This window comes from Bombina bombina, chromosome 4 (assembly GCF_027579735.1).
Source record: "Bombina bombina isolate aBomBom1 chromosome 4, aBomBom1.pri, whole genome shotgun sequence".
In the NCBI taxonomy this organism is placed as follows: domain Eukaryota; kingdom Metazoa; phylum Chordata; class Amphibia; order Anura; family Bombinatoridae; genus Bombina; species Bombina bombina.
Genome location: NC_069502.1, coordinates 266,178,365 through 266,198,034, shown reverse-complemented (window position 1 = coordinate 266,198,034; position 19,670 = coordinate 266,178,365). Strand labels below are relative to the sequence as shown.

The following is a 19,670-nucleotide window of genomic DNA, read 5'->3' as shown; positions in this document are numbered from 1 at the left end:
GTGACACAAGGAGACGAGAGCTAAACTTTTTCTATTTAAATTCTGAAGAGAAGGAGAATACTTTTTGAACAATATTGTCTGTTTGGAGCATACCTTTCTGTATTATATTTCTCATTAGAGCTATTTGATTTTGTGCCATTAATATTTGCATTTTTAATATTTTTTTTTTAGAACACTATGAATTATCAATGGTTTGTCGAGTTTTACGTCAAAAGCATCTTTACCTAAGTTTTTCATCTGAGACTAGCAACAAATTGATGAAAAGCATCAAACATAAACCTCAACAATCAAATTGCATCTTTTGTAATCCATTGAACTAGATTCAAGAATGAAATATAAGACTACTTATTTTGCTTGACATACTTTTCATCAGTCATTATAAATGAAACCTCCACCCCCCAAAAAACATTTTTTATAAAATAATTTATTTCAAATTATAGTATTGTTTAGCATATGCTCATTAAAGTGGTTTAATGTGAAGTTCACCAGTATTAAGATATTTGCCTATGCATCAGATGGGGGTTCTCTTCTATCCCCCCACCCCCAATTTATTTATTTTTTATTTCTCACATTGCATGTTTCCTTTTTGCATTCATTATATATATATATTTCCTTCCTAAGATAGGGAGAGTCCACGCCTTCATTCCTTACTTTTGGGAAATACATCACCTGGCCACCAGGAAGAGGCAAAGACACCCCAGCCAAAGGCCTAAATATCCCTCTCACTTCCTCATTACCCCAGTCATTCTTTGCCTTTCGTCACGTTAGGAGGTGGCAGAGAAGTGTCAGAAGATTCGGAGAGTCCTGAAAAAGGTTATCTGCCCTTCGAGATAGGACTGGAGTTTTAAGTAGTCATCTCAACCTCTCAGTGAGAGTATTGATGAGTTAGTCTGGAGATGCAGGGAAAGTTTTTCTGCGAAACCATCCAGATGATTCTCAGACAGAAGGTAATCAGGTTTTGCCATCTAGTTCTCCCCAAGTTTCACAACCAGTAACGCCCGCACAAGCGCCGCCAAGTTCTTCTAGTGCGTCTAATTCTTTCACCTTGCAAGATATGGTCTCAGTTATGATTACTACCCTCACAGAGGTTTTATCTAAGCTGCCAGGGTTGCAAGGGAAGCGCAGTAGCTCTGGGTTAAGATCAAATAATGAGCCTTCAGACGCTTTAGTAGCCGTATCCGATATTCCCTCACAATGTTCTGAAGTAGGGATGAGGGGTTTGCTATCTGAGGGAGAGATTTCTGATTCAGGAAAGATGTTCCCTCAGACTGATTCAGATATGACGGCATTTAAATTTAAGCTAGAGCACCTCCGTTTATTGCTCAGGGAGGGTTTAGCGACTCTGGATGATTGTGACCCTATGGTAGTTCCAGAGAAATTGTGTAAAATGGACAAATATTTAGAGGTTCCTGTTTACACTGATGTTTTTCTGGTCCCTAAGAGGATTTTGGACATTGTTACTAAGGAGTGGGATAGACCAGGTATTCTGTTCGCTCCCCCTCGTGTTTTTAAGAAAATGTTTCCCATATCTGACACCATAAAGGACTCATGCAGACGGTCCCTAAGGTGGAGGGAGCTATTTCTACTCTGGCTAAGTGTACAACTAAACCTATTGAAGACAGTTGTGCATTCATTGATCCTATGGATAAAAAATTAGAGGGTCTCCTAAAGAAAATTTTTGTTCATCAAGGTTTTCTTCTTCAACCTATAGCGTGCATTGTTCCTGTAACCACTGCAGCTGCCTTTTGGTTTGAGGCTCTAGATGATATTCTGGATAGAATTAAGGCTCTTAAGTTAGCTAATTATTTTATTACAGACGCCGCTTTTCATCTTGCTAAATTAGCGGCAAAGAATTCAGGTTTTGCCATTTTAGCGCGTAGAGCATTATGGCTTAAGTCCTGGTCAGCTGATGTGTCATCTAAATCTAAGCTTTTGACCATCCCTTTCAAAGGTAAGACCCTATTCGGGCCTGCACTGAAAGAGATCATTTCAGACATCACTGGAGGGAAGGGTCATGCCCTCCCACAAGATAAGTCAAATAAGACAAGGACCAAACAAAATAATTTTCGTTCCTTTCGAAACTTCAAGGGTGGTCCCGCTTCCTCTTCCCCTGCTGCAAAGCAAGAGGGGAACTTTGCTCAATCCAAGCCAACCTGGAGTCCTAACCAGTCTTGGAACAAGGGTAAACAGGCCAAAAAGCCTGCTGCTTCCACTAAGACAGCATGAAGGGATAGCCCCCGATCCGGGACTGGATCTAGTAGGGGCAGACTCTCTCTCTTTGCTCAGGCCTGGGTAAGAGACGTTCAGGATTCCTGGGCAGTAGAAATTGTAACCCAGGGATACCTTCTAGATTTCAAGGATTCTCCTCCAAGGGGGAGGTTCCATCTTTCTCAATTGTCTGTAAACCCAACAAAAAGAGAGGCATTCTTACGCTGTGTAGAAGACCTTTTTACCATGGGAGTGATCTGCCCAGTCCCAAAAGCAGAGCAGGGGCAGGGGTTCTACTCCAATCTGTTTGTGGTTCCCAAGAGGGAACTTTCAGACCAATTCTAGATCTCAAGATCCTAAACCAATTCCTAAGAGTCCCATCTTTCAAGATGGAGACCATTCGGACTATCTTACCATTGATCCAGGAGGGTCAATATATGACTACCGTGGACTTAAAGGATGCATATCTACACATTCCTATCCACAAAGATCATCACCGGTAGCCAAGTGCCACACGGACTTAGTGTTGGCTTTTCTAAGATTTCACGGGTGGAAGGTGAACGTAAAAAAGAGTTCTCTTTCCCCCCTCACAAGAGTTTCATTTCTAGGGACTCTGATAGACTCGGTGGACATGAAAATATTTCTGACGGAGGTCAGGAAATCAAATATTTTGTCCACCTGCCCAGCTCTTCATTCCATTCCTCGGCCGTCAGTGGCTCAGTGTATGGAGGTAATCGGTCTAATGGTACCGGCAATGGGCATAGTTCCGTTTGCTCGCTTGCATCTCAGACCACTGCAACTATGCATGCTCGATCAGTGGAATGGGGATTATGCGGATTTATCTCCTCAGATAAATCTGGATCAAGAGACCAGAGACTCTCTTCTTTGGTGTTTGTCACAGGATCATCTGTCCAAGGGAATGTGTTTCCGCAGGCCAGATTGGGTTCTGGGCTGGGGTGCAGTCTGGAATTCCCTGAAAGCTCAGGGTTTGTGGACTCGGGAGGAGGCTCTCCTACCGATAAATATTCTGGAAATAAGAGCAATATTCAATGCTCTCCAGGCATGGCCTCAGCTGGCTTCGGCCAGATTCATTAGGTTTCAGTCGGACAACATCACGACTGTGGCTTATATCAATCATCAGGGCAGAACAAAGAGTTCCTTGGCGATGATAGAAGTCTCAAGGATAATCCGATGGGCAGAGGATCACTCTTGCCATCTGTCAGCGATCTATATCCCAGGAGTAGAGAACTGGGAGGCAGATTTTCTAAGTCGTCAGACTTTTCATCCGGGGGAGTGGGAACTCCATCCGGAGGTGTTTGCTCAACTGGTTCGGCTATGGGGCACACCAGAATTGGATCTGATGGCGTCTCGTCAGAACGCCAAACTTCCTCGTTACGGATCCAGGTCAAGTGATCCCCGGGCAGTACTGATAGATGCTCTAGCTGCCTGGAGATTGAACGCTTGATTCTATCTAAGCGGGGTTTCTCTGAGTCGGTCATAGATACCTTGATTCAGGCTTGAAAGCCTGTTACTAGGAAAATTTATCATAAGATATGGCGTAAATATCTTTTTTGGTGCAAATCCAAAGGCTACTCCTGGAGTCAAATCAGGATTCCTAGGATTTTGTCTTTTCTCCAAGAGGGATTGGAGAAAGGATTGTCAGCTAGTTCCCTAAAAGGACAGATATCTTCTCTGTCTATTCTGTTGCACAAGTGTCTGGTAGATGTTCCAGACGTTCGGGCCTTTTGTCAGGCTTTAGCTAGAATTAAGCCTGTGTTTAAACCTGTTGCTCCGCCATGGAGTTTAAATTTAGTTCAGAAAGGTCTTCAGGGGGTTCCGTTTGAACCCATGCATTCCGTAGATATTAAGCTTTTATCTTGGAAAGTTTTGTTCCTAGTTGTTATCTCTTCAGCTCGAAGGGTTTCTGAACGATCTGCTTTACAATGTGATTCGCCTTATCTTGTCTTCCATGCTGATAAGGTGGTTTTGCGTACCAAGCCTGGGTTCCTACCTAAGGTTGTTACTAACAGGAATATCAATCAGGAAATTGTTGTTCCTTCTCTGTGTCCTAATCCTTCTAAGAAGGAACGTCTGTTGCACAACTTGGACGTAGTTCGTGCTTTGAAATTTTATTTGCAGGCAACCAAAGATTTTCGTCAAACATCTTCTTTGTTTGTTTTTTATTCTGGAAAGCGTAGGGATCAAAAGGCTACGGCGACTTCTCTTTCCTTTTGGCTGAAAAGCATGATCCGTTTGGCTTATGAGACTGCTGGACAGCAGCCTCCTGAAAGGATTACGGCTCATTCTACTAGAGCGGTAGCTTCCACATGGGCTTTTAAAAATGATGCTTCTGTTGAACAGATTTGTAAGGCTGCGACTTGGTCTTCGCTCCATACCTTTTCAAAATTTTACAAATTTGATACTTTTGCTTCTTCAGAGAATATTTTTGGGAAAGGTTTTGCAAGCAGTGGTGCCTTCCGTTTCGGTTCCTGTCTTGTCCCTCCCTTCATCCGTGTCCTAAAGCTTTGGTATTGGTATCCCACAAGTAAGGATGAAACCGTGGACTTGGTACATCTTGCAAAATGAAACAAAATTTATGCTTTCTTTCTTTTGCGATGTACCAAGTCCACGGCCCGCCCTGTCTATCAAGACAGATAGTATTTTTTATTGAAAACTTCAGTCACCTCTGCAATTTATAGTTTCTCCTTTTCTTCCTTGGCCTTCAGTCGAATGACTGGGGGGTGGAGTTAAGGGGGGAGCTATATAGACAGCTCTGCTGTGGTGCACTCTTTGCTACTTCCTGTTAGGAAGGATAATATCCCCACAAGTAAGGATGAAACCATAGACTTGGTACATCGCAAAAGAAAGAAATTGATCAGGTAAGCATAAATTTTGTTTTATGCTTGCCAGATAAATTCCTTTCCTTCCGGATAGAGTCCCCGGTCCCCGTCCGTTTCTTATCTATGTGCGGTCCCCTATTATTTATTTTATACCCTAATGTTTCTCCTACTTTTCCTTGTTCCCTTGGCAGAATGACGGGGTAATGAGGAAGTAGGAGGGATATTTAAGCCTTTGGCTGGGGTGTCTTTGCCTCCTCCTGGTGGCCAGGTGATGTATTTCCCAACAGTAAGGAATGAAGCCATGGACTCTCCCTATCCGGAAGCAAAGTAATTTATCTGGTTAGCATAAATTATGTTTTTTTCTACATGTTCAACCAATGTTTGATGCAAGTGACCTTTTGCTAGGCAAACTTATCTGTATACTATGTGTTACTGTAGCAAAAACTATTCATGTGTTTCAACTAATTTGTTTTAAATGCAGGTTTCTTATTAAATAATACTGCTTAATAAATATAGGATAATATCATTTTATGTCAAGTTTTTATTTCCTCCCCCCACCAAAGAAAAAAAGTTTTACTCACAAGGGTCTTTTTCTTTTGTTTTTAGCTTGAAACCACATTTTAAAATGTATTTGCTATTTGTCGCAACACATTAAGTTAAGGTACAATCTTAAAGGGTATTTTATGAATAGCTAAATAACCCCTCTTAAATTGTACAACGATCTTTACCTAAAAATTAAATAAAAGTAGTATCTCTGACGGGCTTCTTTTTTTTTTTTTTCCTTCTAGCTAGATGCGCTGTTTAATTATTTAACATTTGTAACTAACGAAATTGTCAATTTAACAGCTTAGATCCTAAAGATAAAAACTCTTGTGTGACGCTATATTTAGGAAACCTTAAGATTTCTTTTTAACTGTACAGTTGCATAAGACATATGCTGGTAAGTGAATTCACATGTAGATTACATAAGGGACAACCATGTTCAAAACATAAAAAAAGTTATTTTAAGTTGTCCATTTTCTCTTTCCATCAGCCTAAAAGTTTTCTAGATTGTTTTGTTTTTAATTGCACTCCTAATGTCAAATTACATTTCTAAAGGATACTATAATCAATTTTTTATTTTAATGTTCTCCCACAAGAGAGATTTATTCTGATCTAAGCAGTTAACATTGCACATATAACTTGTCTCTAAGTTGGATTACCTGTAGTAAACTAGAACTGCTTTTAGTAATGTAATTAAAAATGTTTTCTTGTGGGGAATTTACTTTTTCTTAAACGGGTCTCATTACAGATAGGAAAAAGGACCTTGTTAAGCTCCAAGCTGGAGAATATGTCTCTCTCGGAAAAGTGGAGGCTGCACTGAAGAACCTTTCAATTGTTGATAACATCTGTGCATATGCAAACAGGTGGAGACAAAGCGTGCTTAGATATGTTATAGCTGGAAGTGTACCATTACACATGCTTATTTACTTGTGCATTCGTTAATGTGTTTAAAGGAACATGAAGCAAAATGTATATTGAAATCTGTATTTGCTTTATTCTCTTGGTATCCTTTGTTGAAGGAGCAACAACACACTACTGGGAACAAGCTCATATATTGGATGAGCCAATGAGGAGGCATACATGTGCAGCCACCAATCAGGAACCTGCTCCAAGTAGTGCATTGCTGCTTTTCAGCCTTCCTAGGTATGCTTTTTAACACAGAATACCAAAAGAACAAAGCAAATTAGATAGCAGAAGTACATTGGAAACATTTAATTTATACTTCAGTGTAGTGTAAAACTGACATGCTATTACTAATTAGACCATATTTGCACTGTAATGTTCCTTATAGATAATGTGTGTGTGTCCTATGTTTAAAATACTGTTATGGGCAAATATATCTACTACCATGTCTTGCTGACTTACACATTTTATTGTTTTCAGTGACCAATCATATGTGATCGGATTTGTGGTTCCAAATCAAAAGGATCTAATGAATCTGGCAGAGAAAAGAAGTATACAAGGGAACTGGGAATCCCTCTGTAACAACCCAATCATGGAGAAAGAAGTGCAGAAGGTGTTGGCAGAGTCTCCTGCAGCAGGTACTTTATTATACAGATATCAGCCAACACGCCTGATATATTTATATTGGCATTGGTTTATGCGGCAGGGCCTCAATAGATTTCATTTGAAAGCTGGAGGACTCCAGTGATCGACCTGATGGTTGTCAGTGGCTTGCCTTTCTCAGAAGCAAATGCAGTGCATACTATCACCAGCAAATAAACGTTCCCTCCAGTCCCCCTCATACATTCAGTTCTAAGAAAAATTTAGCAGGACAGAGAAGCAATGGTGCCAGTTATAGCAGCCTTATTTCCTCCTTATAGCGTCAGAGGTTTGTCAGGTTTACAGGCCATGCTGCTGATTGCACAGTGCTATTTGAATCTGATCCAGTGTTCAATACACTTTGGCAAGCCTCTGTCCTCATTTGCTGCCTGTTATAGTGCTTGCCATGTATTTTCCAGCATGATTTCAGTCACATGATATTTCATTGGTTTAGGTCTTAAATCTGTCAGCTATTCCCAAAATCAGGTGGATTTAAATGCCATTGATTTTGCAATTGTCATGCAATAATCCTTAATGCAAGTTTGTGATGTCACAGTAGGAGTTGCTTCTAGTTATGGGAGCTTTAATTGAGCTATCCTTTTCAGCTATTATGTAAAGCAGCCCTTTGGTATCTTACCATAAGGAAAGTAGTTTTCTTTCATGTAATTAGCAAGAGTCCATGAGCTAGTGACGTATGGGATATACATTCCTACCAGGAGGGGCAAAGTTTCCCAAACCTTAAAATGCCTATAAATACACCCCTCACCACACCCACAAATCAGTTTTACAAACTTTGCCTCCTATGGAGGTGGTGAAGTAAGTTTGTGCTAGATTCTACGTTGATATGCGCTCCGCAGCAGGTTGGAGCCCGGTTTTCCTCTCAGCGTGCAATGAATGTCAGAGGGATGTGAGGAGAGTATTGCCTATTTGAATGCAATGATCTCCTTCTACGGGGTCTATTTCATAGGTTCTCTGTTATCGGTCGTAGAGATTCATCTCTTACCTCCCTTTTCAGATCGACGATATACTCTTATATATATATACCATTACCTCTGCTGATTTTCGTTTCAGTACTGGTTTGGCTTTCTACAAACATGTAGATGAGTGTCCTGGGGTAAGTAAGTCTTATTTTCTGTGACACTCTAAGCTATGGTTGGGCACTTTTATATAAAGTTCTAAATATATGTATTCAAACATTTATTTGCCTTGACTCAGGATGTTCAACATTCCTTATTTTCAGACAGTCAGTTTCATATTTGGGATAATGCATTTGAATCAATCATTTTTTCTTACCTTAAAAAATTTGACTTTTTCCCTGTGGGCTGTTAGGCTCGTGGGGGCTGAAAATGCTGCTTTTTATTGCGTCATTCTTGGCGCAGACTTTTTTGGCCCAAAATTTTTTTCTGTTTCCGGCGTCATACGTGTCGCCGGAAGTTGCGTCATTTTTGACGTTCTTTTGCGTCAAAAGTGTTGGCGTTCCGGATGTGGCATCATTTTTGGCGCCAAAAGCATTTAGGCTCCAAATAATGTGGGCGTCTTATTTGGCGCTAAAAAAATATGGGCGTCACTTTTGTCTCCACATTATTTAAGTCTCATTATTTATTGCTTCTGGTTGCTAGAAGCTTGTTCACTGGCATTTTTTTCCCATTCCTGAAACTGTCATTTAAGGAATTTGATAAATTTTGCTTTATATGTTGTTTTTTCTATTACATATCGCAAGATGTTCCACGTTGCAACTGAGTCAGAAGATACTTCAGGAAAATCGCTGCCCGGTGCTGGAGCTACCAAAGCTAAGTGTATCACTTTTGGTATCTGTTCCTTCAGCTGTTGTTTGTATTAAATGTTATGACAAACTTGTTAATGCAGATAAAATTTCCTTTAGTACTGTTACATTACCTGTTGCTGTTCCGTCAACATCTAATACTCAGAGTGTTCCTGATAACATAAGAGATTTTGTTTCTAAATCCGTTAAGAAGGCTATGTCTGATATTTCTCCTTCTAGTATACATAAAAGTCTGTTAAAACTTCTCTTTTTTCAGATGAATTTTTAAATGAACATAATCATTCTGATACTGATAATGGTTCTTCTGGTTCAGAGGTTTCTGTCTCAGAGGTTGATGCTGATAAATCTTTGTATTTGTTCAAGATGGAATTTATTCGTTCTTTATTTAAAGAAGTATTAATTGCATTAGAAATAGAGGATTCTGGTCCTCTTGATACTAAAACTAAACGTTTAAATAAGGTTTTTAAATCTCCTGTAGTTATTCCAGAAGTGTTTCCTGTCCCTGATGCTATTTCTGAAGTAATTTCCAGGGAATGGCATAATTTGGGTAATTCATTTACTCCTTTTAAAACGTTTTAAGCAATTATATCCTGTGCCATCTGACAGATTAGAGTTTGGGACAAAATCCCTAAGGTTAATGGGGCTGTCTCTACTCCTGCTATATTTTTAGCGGATGTTGCTGCAGCTTCAACTTTTTGGTTAGAAGCTTTAGCGCAACAAGTAACAGATCATAATTCTCATAGCATTATTATTCTATAACATGCTAATTATTTTATTTGTGATGCCATCTTTGATATCATTAGAATTGATGTCAGGTATATGTCTCTAACTATTTTAGTTAGAAGAGCTTAATGGCTTAAAACTTGGAATGCTGATATGTCTTCTAAGTCAACTTTGCTATCCCTTTCTTTCCAGGGTAATCAATTATTCGGTTCTCAGTTGGATTCTTTTATCTCAACTGTTACTGGAAGGAAGGGAACTTTTTTACCACAGGATAAAAAATCTGAGGTAAATTTAGGTCTAATAATTGTTTTCGTTCCTTTCATCACAACAAGGAACAAAAGCCTGATCGTTCATTCTCAGGAGCGGTATCAGTTTGGAAACCTTCTTCACTTTGGAATATATCCAAGCCTTATAGAAACCCAAAGCCAGCTCCTAAGTCCCCATGAAGGTGCGGCCCTCATTCCAGCTCAGCTGGTATGGGGCAGTTTACGTTCTTTTCAAAGAAATTTGGATCAATTCCGTTCACAATCTCTGGTTTCAGAACTTTGTTTCAGAAGGGTACAGAATTGGCTTCAAGTTAAGGCCTCCTGCAAAGAGATTTTTTTCTTTCCCGTGTCCCAGTAAACCCAGCAACGGCTCAAGCATTTCTGAAATGTGTTTCAGATCTAGAGTTGGCTGGAGTAATTATGCCAGTTCCAGTTCTGGAACAGGGGCTGGGGTTTTATTCTATCTCTTCATTGTACCAAAGAAGGTCAATTCCTTCAGACCAGTTCCGGATCTATCAATTTTGAATCGTTATGTAAGGATACCAACATTCAAGATGGTAGCTGTAAGGACTATCCTGCCTTTTGTTCAGCAAGGGCATTATATGTCTACAATAGATTTACAGGATGCATATCTGCATATTCCGATTCATCCAGATCACTTTTAGTTTCTGAGATTCTCTTTTTTAGACAAGCATTACCAGTTTTGTGGCTCTACCGTTTGGCTTAGCATCAGCTCCAAGAATTTTTTCAAAGGTTCTCGGTGCCCTTCTGTCTGTATTCAGAGAACAGGGTATTGGTATTTCCTTATTTGGACGATATCTTGGTACTTGCTCAGTCTTCACATTTAACAGAATCTCATACGAATCGACTTGTGTTGTTTCTTCAAGATCATGGTTGGAGGATCAATTTACCAAAAAGTTAATTGATTCCTCAGACAAGGGTAACCTTTTTAGGTTTCCAGGTAGATTCAGTGTCTATGACTCTGTCTTTGTCAGACAAGAGAAGTCTAACATTGATATCAGCTTGTCAAAACCTTCAGTCACAATCATTTCCTTTGGTAGCCTTATGCATGGAAATTTTAGGTCTCATGACTACTGCATCGGACGCGATCTCCTTTGCTCATTTTCACATGCGACCTCTTCAGCTCTGTATGCTGAACCAATGGTGCAGGGATTACACAAAGATATCTCAATTAATATCTTTAAAACCGATTGTACGACACTCTCTGACGTGGTGGACAGATCACCATCGTTTAGTTCAGGGGGCTTCTTTTGTTCTTCCGACCTGGACTGTAATTTCAACAGATGCAAGTCTTACAGGTTGGGGAGCTGTGTGGGGGTCTCTGATGGCACAAGGGGTTTGGGAATCTCAGGAGGTGAGATTACCGATCAATATTTTGGAACTCCGTGCAATTTTCAGAGCTCTTCAGTCTTGGCCTCTTCTGAAGAGAGTCGTTCATTTGTTTTCAGACAGACAATGTCACAACTGTGGCATACATCAATCATCAAGGAGGGACTCACAGTCCTCTGGCTATGAAAGAAGTATCTCGAATTCTGGTTTGGGCGGAATCCAGCTCCTGTCTAATCTCTGTGGTTCATATTCCAGGAATAGACAATTGGGAAGCGGATTATCTCAGTCGTCAAACGTTGTATCCGGGCGGATGGTCTCTTCACCCAGAGGTATTTCTTCAGATTGTTCAAATGTGGGAACTTCCAGAAATAGATCTGATGGTTTCTCATCTAAACAAGAAACTTCCCAGGTATCTGTTCAGACCCCGGGATCCTCAGGCGGAGGCAGTGAATGCATTATCACTTCCTTGGAAGTATCATCCTGCCTATATCTCTCCGCCTCTAGTTCTTCTTCCAAGAGTAATCTCCAAGATTCTGAAGGAATGCTTGTTTGTTCTGCTGGTAGCTCCAGCATGGACGGATTCTTTTTCGGATGGCCTCTTGCCAACCGTGGGCTCTTCCGTTAAGACCAGACCTTCTGTCGCAAGGTCCTTTTTTCCATCAGGATCTCAAATCTTTAAATTTAAGGGTATGGAGATTGAACGCTTGATTCTTGGTCAAAGAGGTTTCTCTGACTCTGTGATTAATACTATGTTACAGGCTCGTAAATCTGTATCTAGAGAGATATATTATAGAGTCTGGAAGACTTTTATTTCTTAGTGTCTTCTCATCATTTTTCCTGGCATTCTTTTAGAATTCCGAGAATTTTTTTTTTTTTTTTTACAATTTCTTCAGGATGGTTTAGATAAAGGTTTGTCCGCAAGTTCCTTGACAGGACAAATCTCTGCCCTTTCTGTTCTTTTTCACAGAAAGATTGCTAATCTTCCTGATATTCATTGTTTTGTACAAGACTTGGTTCGTATAAAACCTGTCATTCAGTCAATTTCTCCTCCTTGGAGTTTGAATTTGGTTCTGGGGGCTCTTCTAGCTCCTCCTTTTGAACCCATGCATTCATTTGGACATTAAACTTCTTTCTTGGAAAGTTTTGTTTCTTTTGGCCATCTCTTCTGCCAGAAGAGTCTCTGAATTATCTGCTCTTTCTTGTGAGTCTCCTTTTCTGATTTTTCATCAGGATAAGGCGGTGTTGCGAACTTCTTTTGAATTCTTTCCTAAGGTTGTGTATTCTAACAACATTAGTAGAGAAATTGTGGTTCCTTCATTATGTCCTAATCCTAAGAATTCTAAGGAGAAATCATTGCATTCTTTGGATGTTGTTAGAGCTTTGTATTATTATGTTGAAGCTACTAAGTCTTTCCGAAAGACTTCTAGTCTATTTTTCATCTTTTCTGGTTCTAGAAAAAGCCAGAAAGCTTCTGCCATTTCTTTGGCATCTTGGTTGAAATCTTTAATTCATCATGCCTATGTCGAGTCGGGTAAAACTCCGCCTCAAAGGATTACAGCTCATTCTACTAGGTCAGTTTCTACTTCCTGGGCGTTTAGGAATGAAGCTTCGGTTGATCAGATTTGCAAAGCAGCAACTTGGTCCTCTTTGCACACTTTTACTAAATTCTACCATTTTGATGTGTTTTCTTCTTCTGAAGCAGTTTTTGGTAGAAAAGTACTTCAGGCAGCGGTTTCAGTTTGAATCTTCTGCTTATGTTTTCATTAAACTTTATTTTGGGTGTGGATTATTTTCAGCAGGAATTGGCTGTCTTTATTTTATCCCTCCCTCTCTAGTGACTCTTGCGTGGAAAGATCCACATCTTGGGTAGTCATTATCCCATACGTCACTAGCTCATGGACTCTTGCTAATTACATGAAAGAAAACATAATTTATGTAAGAACTTACCTGATAAATTCATTTCTTTCATATTAGCAAGAGTCCATGAGGCCCACCCTTTTTGTGGTGGTTATGATTTTTTTGTATAAAGCACAATTATTCCAATTCCTTATTTTATATGCTTTCACACTTTTTTCTTATCACCCCACTTCTTGGCTATTCGTTAAACTGATTTGTGGGTGTGGTGAGGGGTGTATTTATAGGCATTTTAAGGTTTGGGAAACTTTGCCCCTCCTGGTAGGAATGTATATCCCATACGTCACTAGCTCATGGACTCTTGCTAATATGAAAGAAATGAATTTATCAGGTAAGTTCTTACATAAATTATGTTATTTTGGTTACTACTACTGTTCATTTGTTTTAGTCTTGTAGTGATAAGGTAATTCTCTAGTCACTCCATGATCCTACCTAAGATATTTTCTGAATTTTGCATTTCTTAAGACCTTATTTTATCCTTATTTTATCCTTATAAGTCTATTAATTGGGAAATGACTATACACATCGGGTGGTTTGGTGGTTTTGTTGAAAGAAAAAATGAATGGTAGGAAACTGACAATAATTAAACATGGACAATGTAATGTTGTATGCCAGAAAATACTGCTATTCCCAGATTCTCACTGGGAAGTTCATGCTACAAGTGCAAACTCCACTTTCCAGGCAGCTGAAGATGATATTTATTCTGAGGTCTAACAGTGTGGATTTCTCTTCATACATTTCAGAAACAGTACACGTTTGATGTGAGGGCCTCTACTGAGGTCAAATTTAGAAGGAAGTTGTCCATTGTGTAATGGCCTCTTCATAAAGAATACTTTCAGACTTATGTCTAGAGTTTGGCTCCTGTCTGTCTTTGTAATTTTGTTTGGTAAATCTTTTCTTTTTTTTTTTTGTTTTGTTTACATACATCTATATCTTCTCATTTACCAAGCTTTCTTCACTTTTAGTTAATTTTAAAAGCCGATTCTATTTAGCAGGAAGTGGGGTAAGTTTTATCCCCACCTTAATATGTGGCATTTCATGCTTTGGGTTTTCTGGCTGATTTTAATTTCCATTTTTTTGTTTTGAAGGGTTTTAATGGTATTCCTGAAAGGTTCCTGCTTGTGTGCAGTTAAAAATGTTATTTGCATTAAGCATCTTTCTGCCAAGATAAAAATGCTCTAATAATCTAATTGATATTCTGTACTTTTCAATCTCAACAGCCACCCTTGAAAAGTTTGAAGTTCCAGCAAAGATTCGTCTAGTTTCAGAGCCCTGGACCCCTGAGACAGGACTGGTTACTGATGCATTCAAACTCAAGCGCAAAGAGCTTAAAAGTCACTACCAAGAAGATATTGAAAGGATGTATGGGGGCAAATAAAACCAGAATCCCCTTCCTGAAGAAGCACCCTTTTGCTGTCAGAATGGCAAGTTATGATTGCTGCTTTTGCAGCAACTGGGTGCAAGAGTCAATCCACACAGAGATCAAAAATACTTGAATTCCTCCATCGACGGAAACAAAACATAGGAATATTTTTTCTCTCTTGAGTTTGTTACAACTTCCTGGTACAATGCTGATTCCAATATTGAACTGACAGTTATATATATGATATGTGTACATATATATATATTTACATATATATTTTTGTCTGGACAATTCTTCACTCTACCAGACAGCCCAAAGTATGCTGTGAATATAATGGCCTTCAGAACACAGGAGTTAGTGCAATCTATTGACTGTCTGTTTATGCCTTATGTGATGGAATCGTAAACATGGTAAATACACCAAGTAGAGACCATTACCACCATGCTATCCTGTAAGATGTGCATGTGTAGGACCTCAGCCATTTTGTGCATGAGCTATTCAGGTCAGTTTTGTAAATGTTTTGTACTTGAATATTTGAGGCAGCAGTCCACTACGATCATTATTTTTCTATCTATATATATACATATATATGTGTGTGTAACTCTCTCAGGTCAGTTATATTTCTAATAATAAAATCTCAATAAATTGCAAGGGTTCCCATAAAGCATAATATTTTCTATTTTATCTCTAAGCCGTTCAGCCTAGAAAAAAGAGGTGCAGGAATTAAAGAAACCTTTTATATAGCCTAAATCAACCATGCAAGATCTGGTAAACCATCTCTTTTGAGTGCAATAAAACAAGAAAGGTTGATCAGTTCTACAATACATTTGATTTTTAGCAGTGCATACATCATTGAATTAGTGAAATAATTTGTCGTTTGATTTCTGCGTTTGACACTGCATTACCAAATTAAGTTTCAATAAATCAGAGCATCTAATAAAGGATAATAAACCCTCAGCATCTTCAGTCATTTCTGTTCTCTCCAGAAATATATTTTCATGAAATTACCATTTGCCTATATCTTACTAGGGACCTTCAATAAAGGTTTCAGAAAAACTGTCCGCAGATGTTTATATTTTATAACTGACTCTTAAAGGGACTGTCAACGTTCTTACGTGCAGAATTATGTAACATTAATCTAGTGGTGCCTGTAAAAAATGCCGTGCTGCTGCTGTATTTTTACTCAAGTGTGTTGCACTGTTGAGCTAAATCTGGTGAGTTCCCATGCTGTGTAAAGCAGCCAACTGCTTTACCCTGCTCAGGAGCGCGCTACATTTAGTTCAACTGTGCTATTGAGGAAAAAAAAACAGAGCTGCAGAAGAAGATGGCAAGGAATGTAAAGTTTTTTACGAGCACCACTAGTTTAATGTTACATAAATCTGCACTTAGTGCAGAATTATGTAACATTAATTAGAATGTTGACTGACCCTTTAAATTTAGTTTTTGAGACAGTGTCTAGTTTTTAAAAAAAAAAAAAAAGTTTATCTATTTTGGATAACACTTTCCATGCAGAATATAGAAAATTATAACACTACTCTCCAGTCTTTGTATTCTCTCTAAAACTTTAGTGTAGACTCCTGTGTAAAACTTTTTTTTTGTGATTTAATTATCTTTTTGTTTATTGACGAAATAAAAGTACAAAATATCACTCCAGTTTCCTGATGCGTGAGTTGTTTCCATGGACTGCTGCTTCAAATATCATATTTAAACTACAAACTCTGGAAAACAAGACGTGGTTTACAACTTATGTAAATTTAAAGTATGCTTTGTATAAAAAGGAATTTAAATCACTGAAGAAATCCTATATCTGTAAGTTATTTATCCCACCCAGGTTTTCTAGCTATGTCCTCAGATGGGCTGGTTGGATTTCTGAATAGTGTACAATATGTAAATGTGTTACCTTTTGTGACAAACATCTTATCATTTTTCCTTTTATGAAATTACCCATCTCTTTAATTAGGTCTAAAATGAAACCGTCCAATACTACATCTGACCTTTGTTATTTATCCTTGTTCAATATGCCCATTTGTAATTATGAACAATTCAGTGCTCAAAGGCTTTGGCATTGTGTGGAATGTAAATGAGATATCAAATGGCCAGATTCAAAGAGGATGATTGTAAGATGTTTAAACTGGGGGTTTTATTTCTTTTAACTGTATTTTGTTTTGTCTTTTAGTTTTGTGCCTGTGGATATAGAGCTCTTGGTGGTACATTACCACTTGGGCTTGCATGATATGGGTTGCGACACATTTACAGCTTTTTGTGTGTTGTGTTCTTGCTTTAGGGATGTGCTAAAGGTCTGTTTTTAAACTGTTTCTGTAGCATAGAGCAATGTTTAAGAATTGTGAAATCCATTTCCGTCAATCTATGAATTGGTTTGTTCTCTCTTTTTTTTTTTTTTTTTTTTTATATTTATTTCTTAAATGCTCAGTTTCCAACTGTTTATATAGGTCAAACTTTTCAGCAGCAGCTATATACTTTATCTGAATTTGGTATCCGTGTACACTGTGATCCCTTATTAAACCTTTATAAATATTTCTTCCTGGATGGCATAGCTTTCTTCAAGGTTGGTGCAAGAGAACTTAACTATTATAAAACGTACACACACATTCTGTCCTATTCAATAACACAGGTTTACTAGTAAACAGAACAAATGTATTGTTCTCATTTTAGAAACTGCTTTATATATTTGAGTTTGTACTAAAACCCGTAGAACCCAAATTTGTGCCCAATCCACAACATCATTATAGTTTCATACATTTACACAGACACAAGGTTTAAAATTCCAGTCCTGGCTTTTGTATCATATTCTGACTTTTTTTTTTCCTGGACTGGAATTTAAAGACACTTAGTGTCATGTTTACAAATATGTGGGATTGATTAAAGAAAAATACCCTGTGCATTATTTTTTTTCCCTCTTATCTGATGATATATTGGTTATACTATATGTCTTTGATGGGGAATTTATGGCACAAATGACCAGGAAGGTGGAACTAAAATTTGTTTATTGTCCGCCTCTGGGATACTACCATACTGGTTGAGTTCATGGGCTACAATTTTTTATTTTTTTCCAATGGCATGGAGAATCCACAATTCCATTCAATAGCTAGTATGAATTCAACCCCTGGCCACCAAGAGGAGGAAAAGAACACCCCAGCAAAGCTATAAGTATCCCTCCCAGTTCCCATAATCTCCAGTCATTCTTTGCCTTCCTAAATCTAGGAGGTGTGCGAAGACAGTGCTCTGAATTTATCAATAACATTAGCAATGTCTCATTTCCATTTCCTGATGCGGTTACGTGACGGCAGCACATCTCAATTCACCTAAAGCGGCTTGTAGAGTCACTCCAGCAACGGCTGAGGTTATAGAGGTGCTTTTGTTTATTCTTCAGTAAGTGAATTTATATAAGAAAGATTACTTATCTGAGCCCCTTATTTCTCTAGTAAGCCTTTTTGGTTTTGAAATTACTGCAGGCTTTTTTATTTAAAGATAATTACTGTGGGTTTGTGAATTTTCCCCATATGGAGGACTCTATGGGAAAAAGTCAGAATTTATCTGTAAACTTTGACAAATGTTTATAATGTGTAGAGGCCCAATTGATACCTCCTGTGCAATTTTGCTCCTTCTGTCTAGCAAATATGTTGCAGTCTAAAAATAAAGACTCTGTCATTCCTCAGAAGTTTAACCCCTCAGAGCCCCCTGCCTCTAAGGACTCTGTTGCCCTAGACATTCCTCATCTTTCTTCTCAGTCCCCGTCCCTAGCTGTTACACAAACAGTGCCCTGTGACTCAACTCAGACTGTGCCTGGGGGTGTATTTTTTTACCAGGAGATTTTGAATCACAGCTTACCTCAGTGGTGTCTGTGGCACTGAGTGCCTTGTCTATTTTGGGTAAAAGAAAAATAAAATCTAAGAATATTTCCTAAGTCAGGTATATCGACTAATGCCAATGCTGCTTTGGTCAGTTTATCCATTTTTATCTGAGGATGACCATTCTTCAGTGGACTCTGAAGGGGAGATCTCTGATTCAGATTCTACTTTGGTTAGTCCTATAGTTTCAAAGGAGGTTAGTTTCAGGTTTAAGTTCGAGCATCTACGTTTATTGCTTAAGGAGGTTCTGGCTACTCTAGAGGACTCATAACCCACAACTTCTGAGACTCCTAAGGTTACTAAACTGAACAGAGTTTTTGATGTCAAACCGAGATCTGTGGAAGTGTTTCTTGTTCCGTATCGTATGTCTGACATCATTTCTCAAGAATGGGAGAAACCGGGTGTTACTTTTTCCGATTCCCTGTTTTTAAAAAATAAGAATTCCAGTCGCAGACTCGGTTATAGAGCTCTGGTGGACTATTCCTAAGGTGGATGGAGCTATATCCACCTTGGCTAAGAGAACTACCCCTGGAGGATAAGTACCTCTTTTAAGGACCCCATGGATAGGAAATTGCAGGGGTACTTAAGGAAGATTTTCCTCCACTAAGGTTTACTATGACAACCTGTGGCAAGTATGGCAGCGGTAGCTGATGTGGAATTGTATTGTTGTGGCTCCTTATCTGACCTGATCTTGGAGGAGACTACCTTGGAGGAGATTTAGGACTGGATAAAGCCATTAAAGTTGTCAAATTCCTTCATTTGTGATGCCAGTATGCAGATAGTGTGTCTGAGTGAAAAGACTTCGAGTCTTGCCATTCTCTTTCGCAGAGCCTTGTGGCTAAAGTCTTGGTCAGCTGACATGTTTCCATGTGTAGACTCCTTTCTTTGGTCCTGGTCTGGATGCCATCATCTCCACTGTCGACGGGTGGAAAGGGGGCTTTACTTCTTCTGGATAAAAAGGCTAAACCTAAGGGTCACCAATCTTCAAATTTTCGTTCCTTTCACAATTTCAAGGGACAGAAATCCTCAACTTCCGCCAAGTCTGACCAGCCCAAGACATCCTGGAGACCTAACCAACCATGGAACAAGGGCAAGCAGTCCAAAAAGCCGCCTTCTGAGAACAAATCAGCATGAAGGGTCTGCCCCCTATCAGAGATTGAATCAGGAGACTTTCCTTCTTTCAGGAGACCTGGATTCACAATGTCACAGAGCCTTGGGCTTTGGATGTGGTCTCTCAGGGATTCAAGATAGGTTTCAAATCTTGATTTC

At 38.9% G+C, this 19,670-nt stretch overlaps 1 protein-coding gene across 1 annotated transcript in view; it reads left to right on the top strand.

The window, feature by feature from the left end:
• Window positions 1-17,070, top strand: part of ACSL3 (acyl-CoA synthetase long chain family member 3) — a 488,476-nt gene extending 471,406 nt beyond the window's left edge. The window contains exons 13-15 of the mRNA XM_053709959.1: window positions 6,340-6,454; window positions 6,975-7,132; window positions 14,390-17,070. Of these exons, the coding sequence (XP_053565934.1) occupies window positions 6,340-6,454; window positions 6,975-7,132; window positions 14,390-14,547 (431 nt within the window). The 3' untranslated portion in view covers window positions 14,548-17,070. The remainder of the gene's footprint in view (window positions 1-6,339; window positions 6,455-6,974; window positions 7,133-14,389) is intronic.
• The last annotated feature ends 2,600 nt before the right edge of the window (window positions 17,071-19,670 follow it).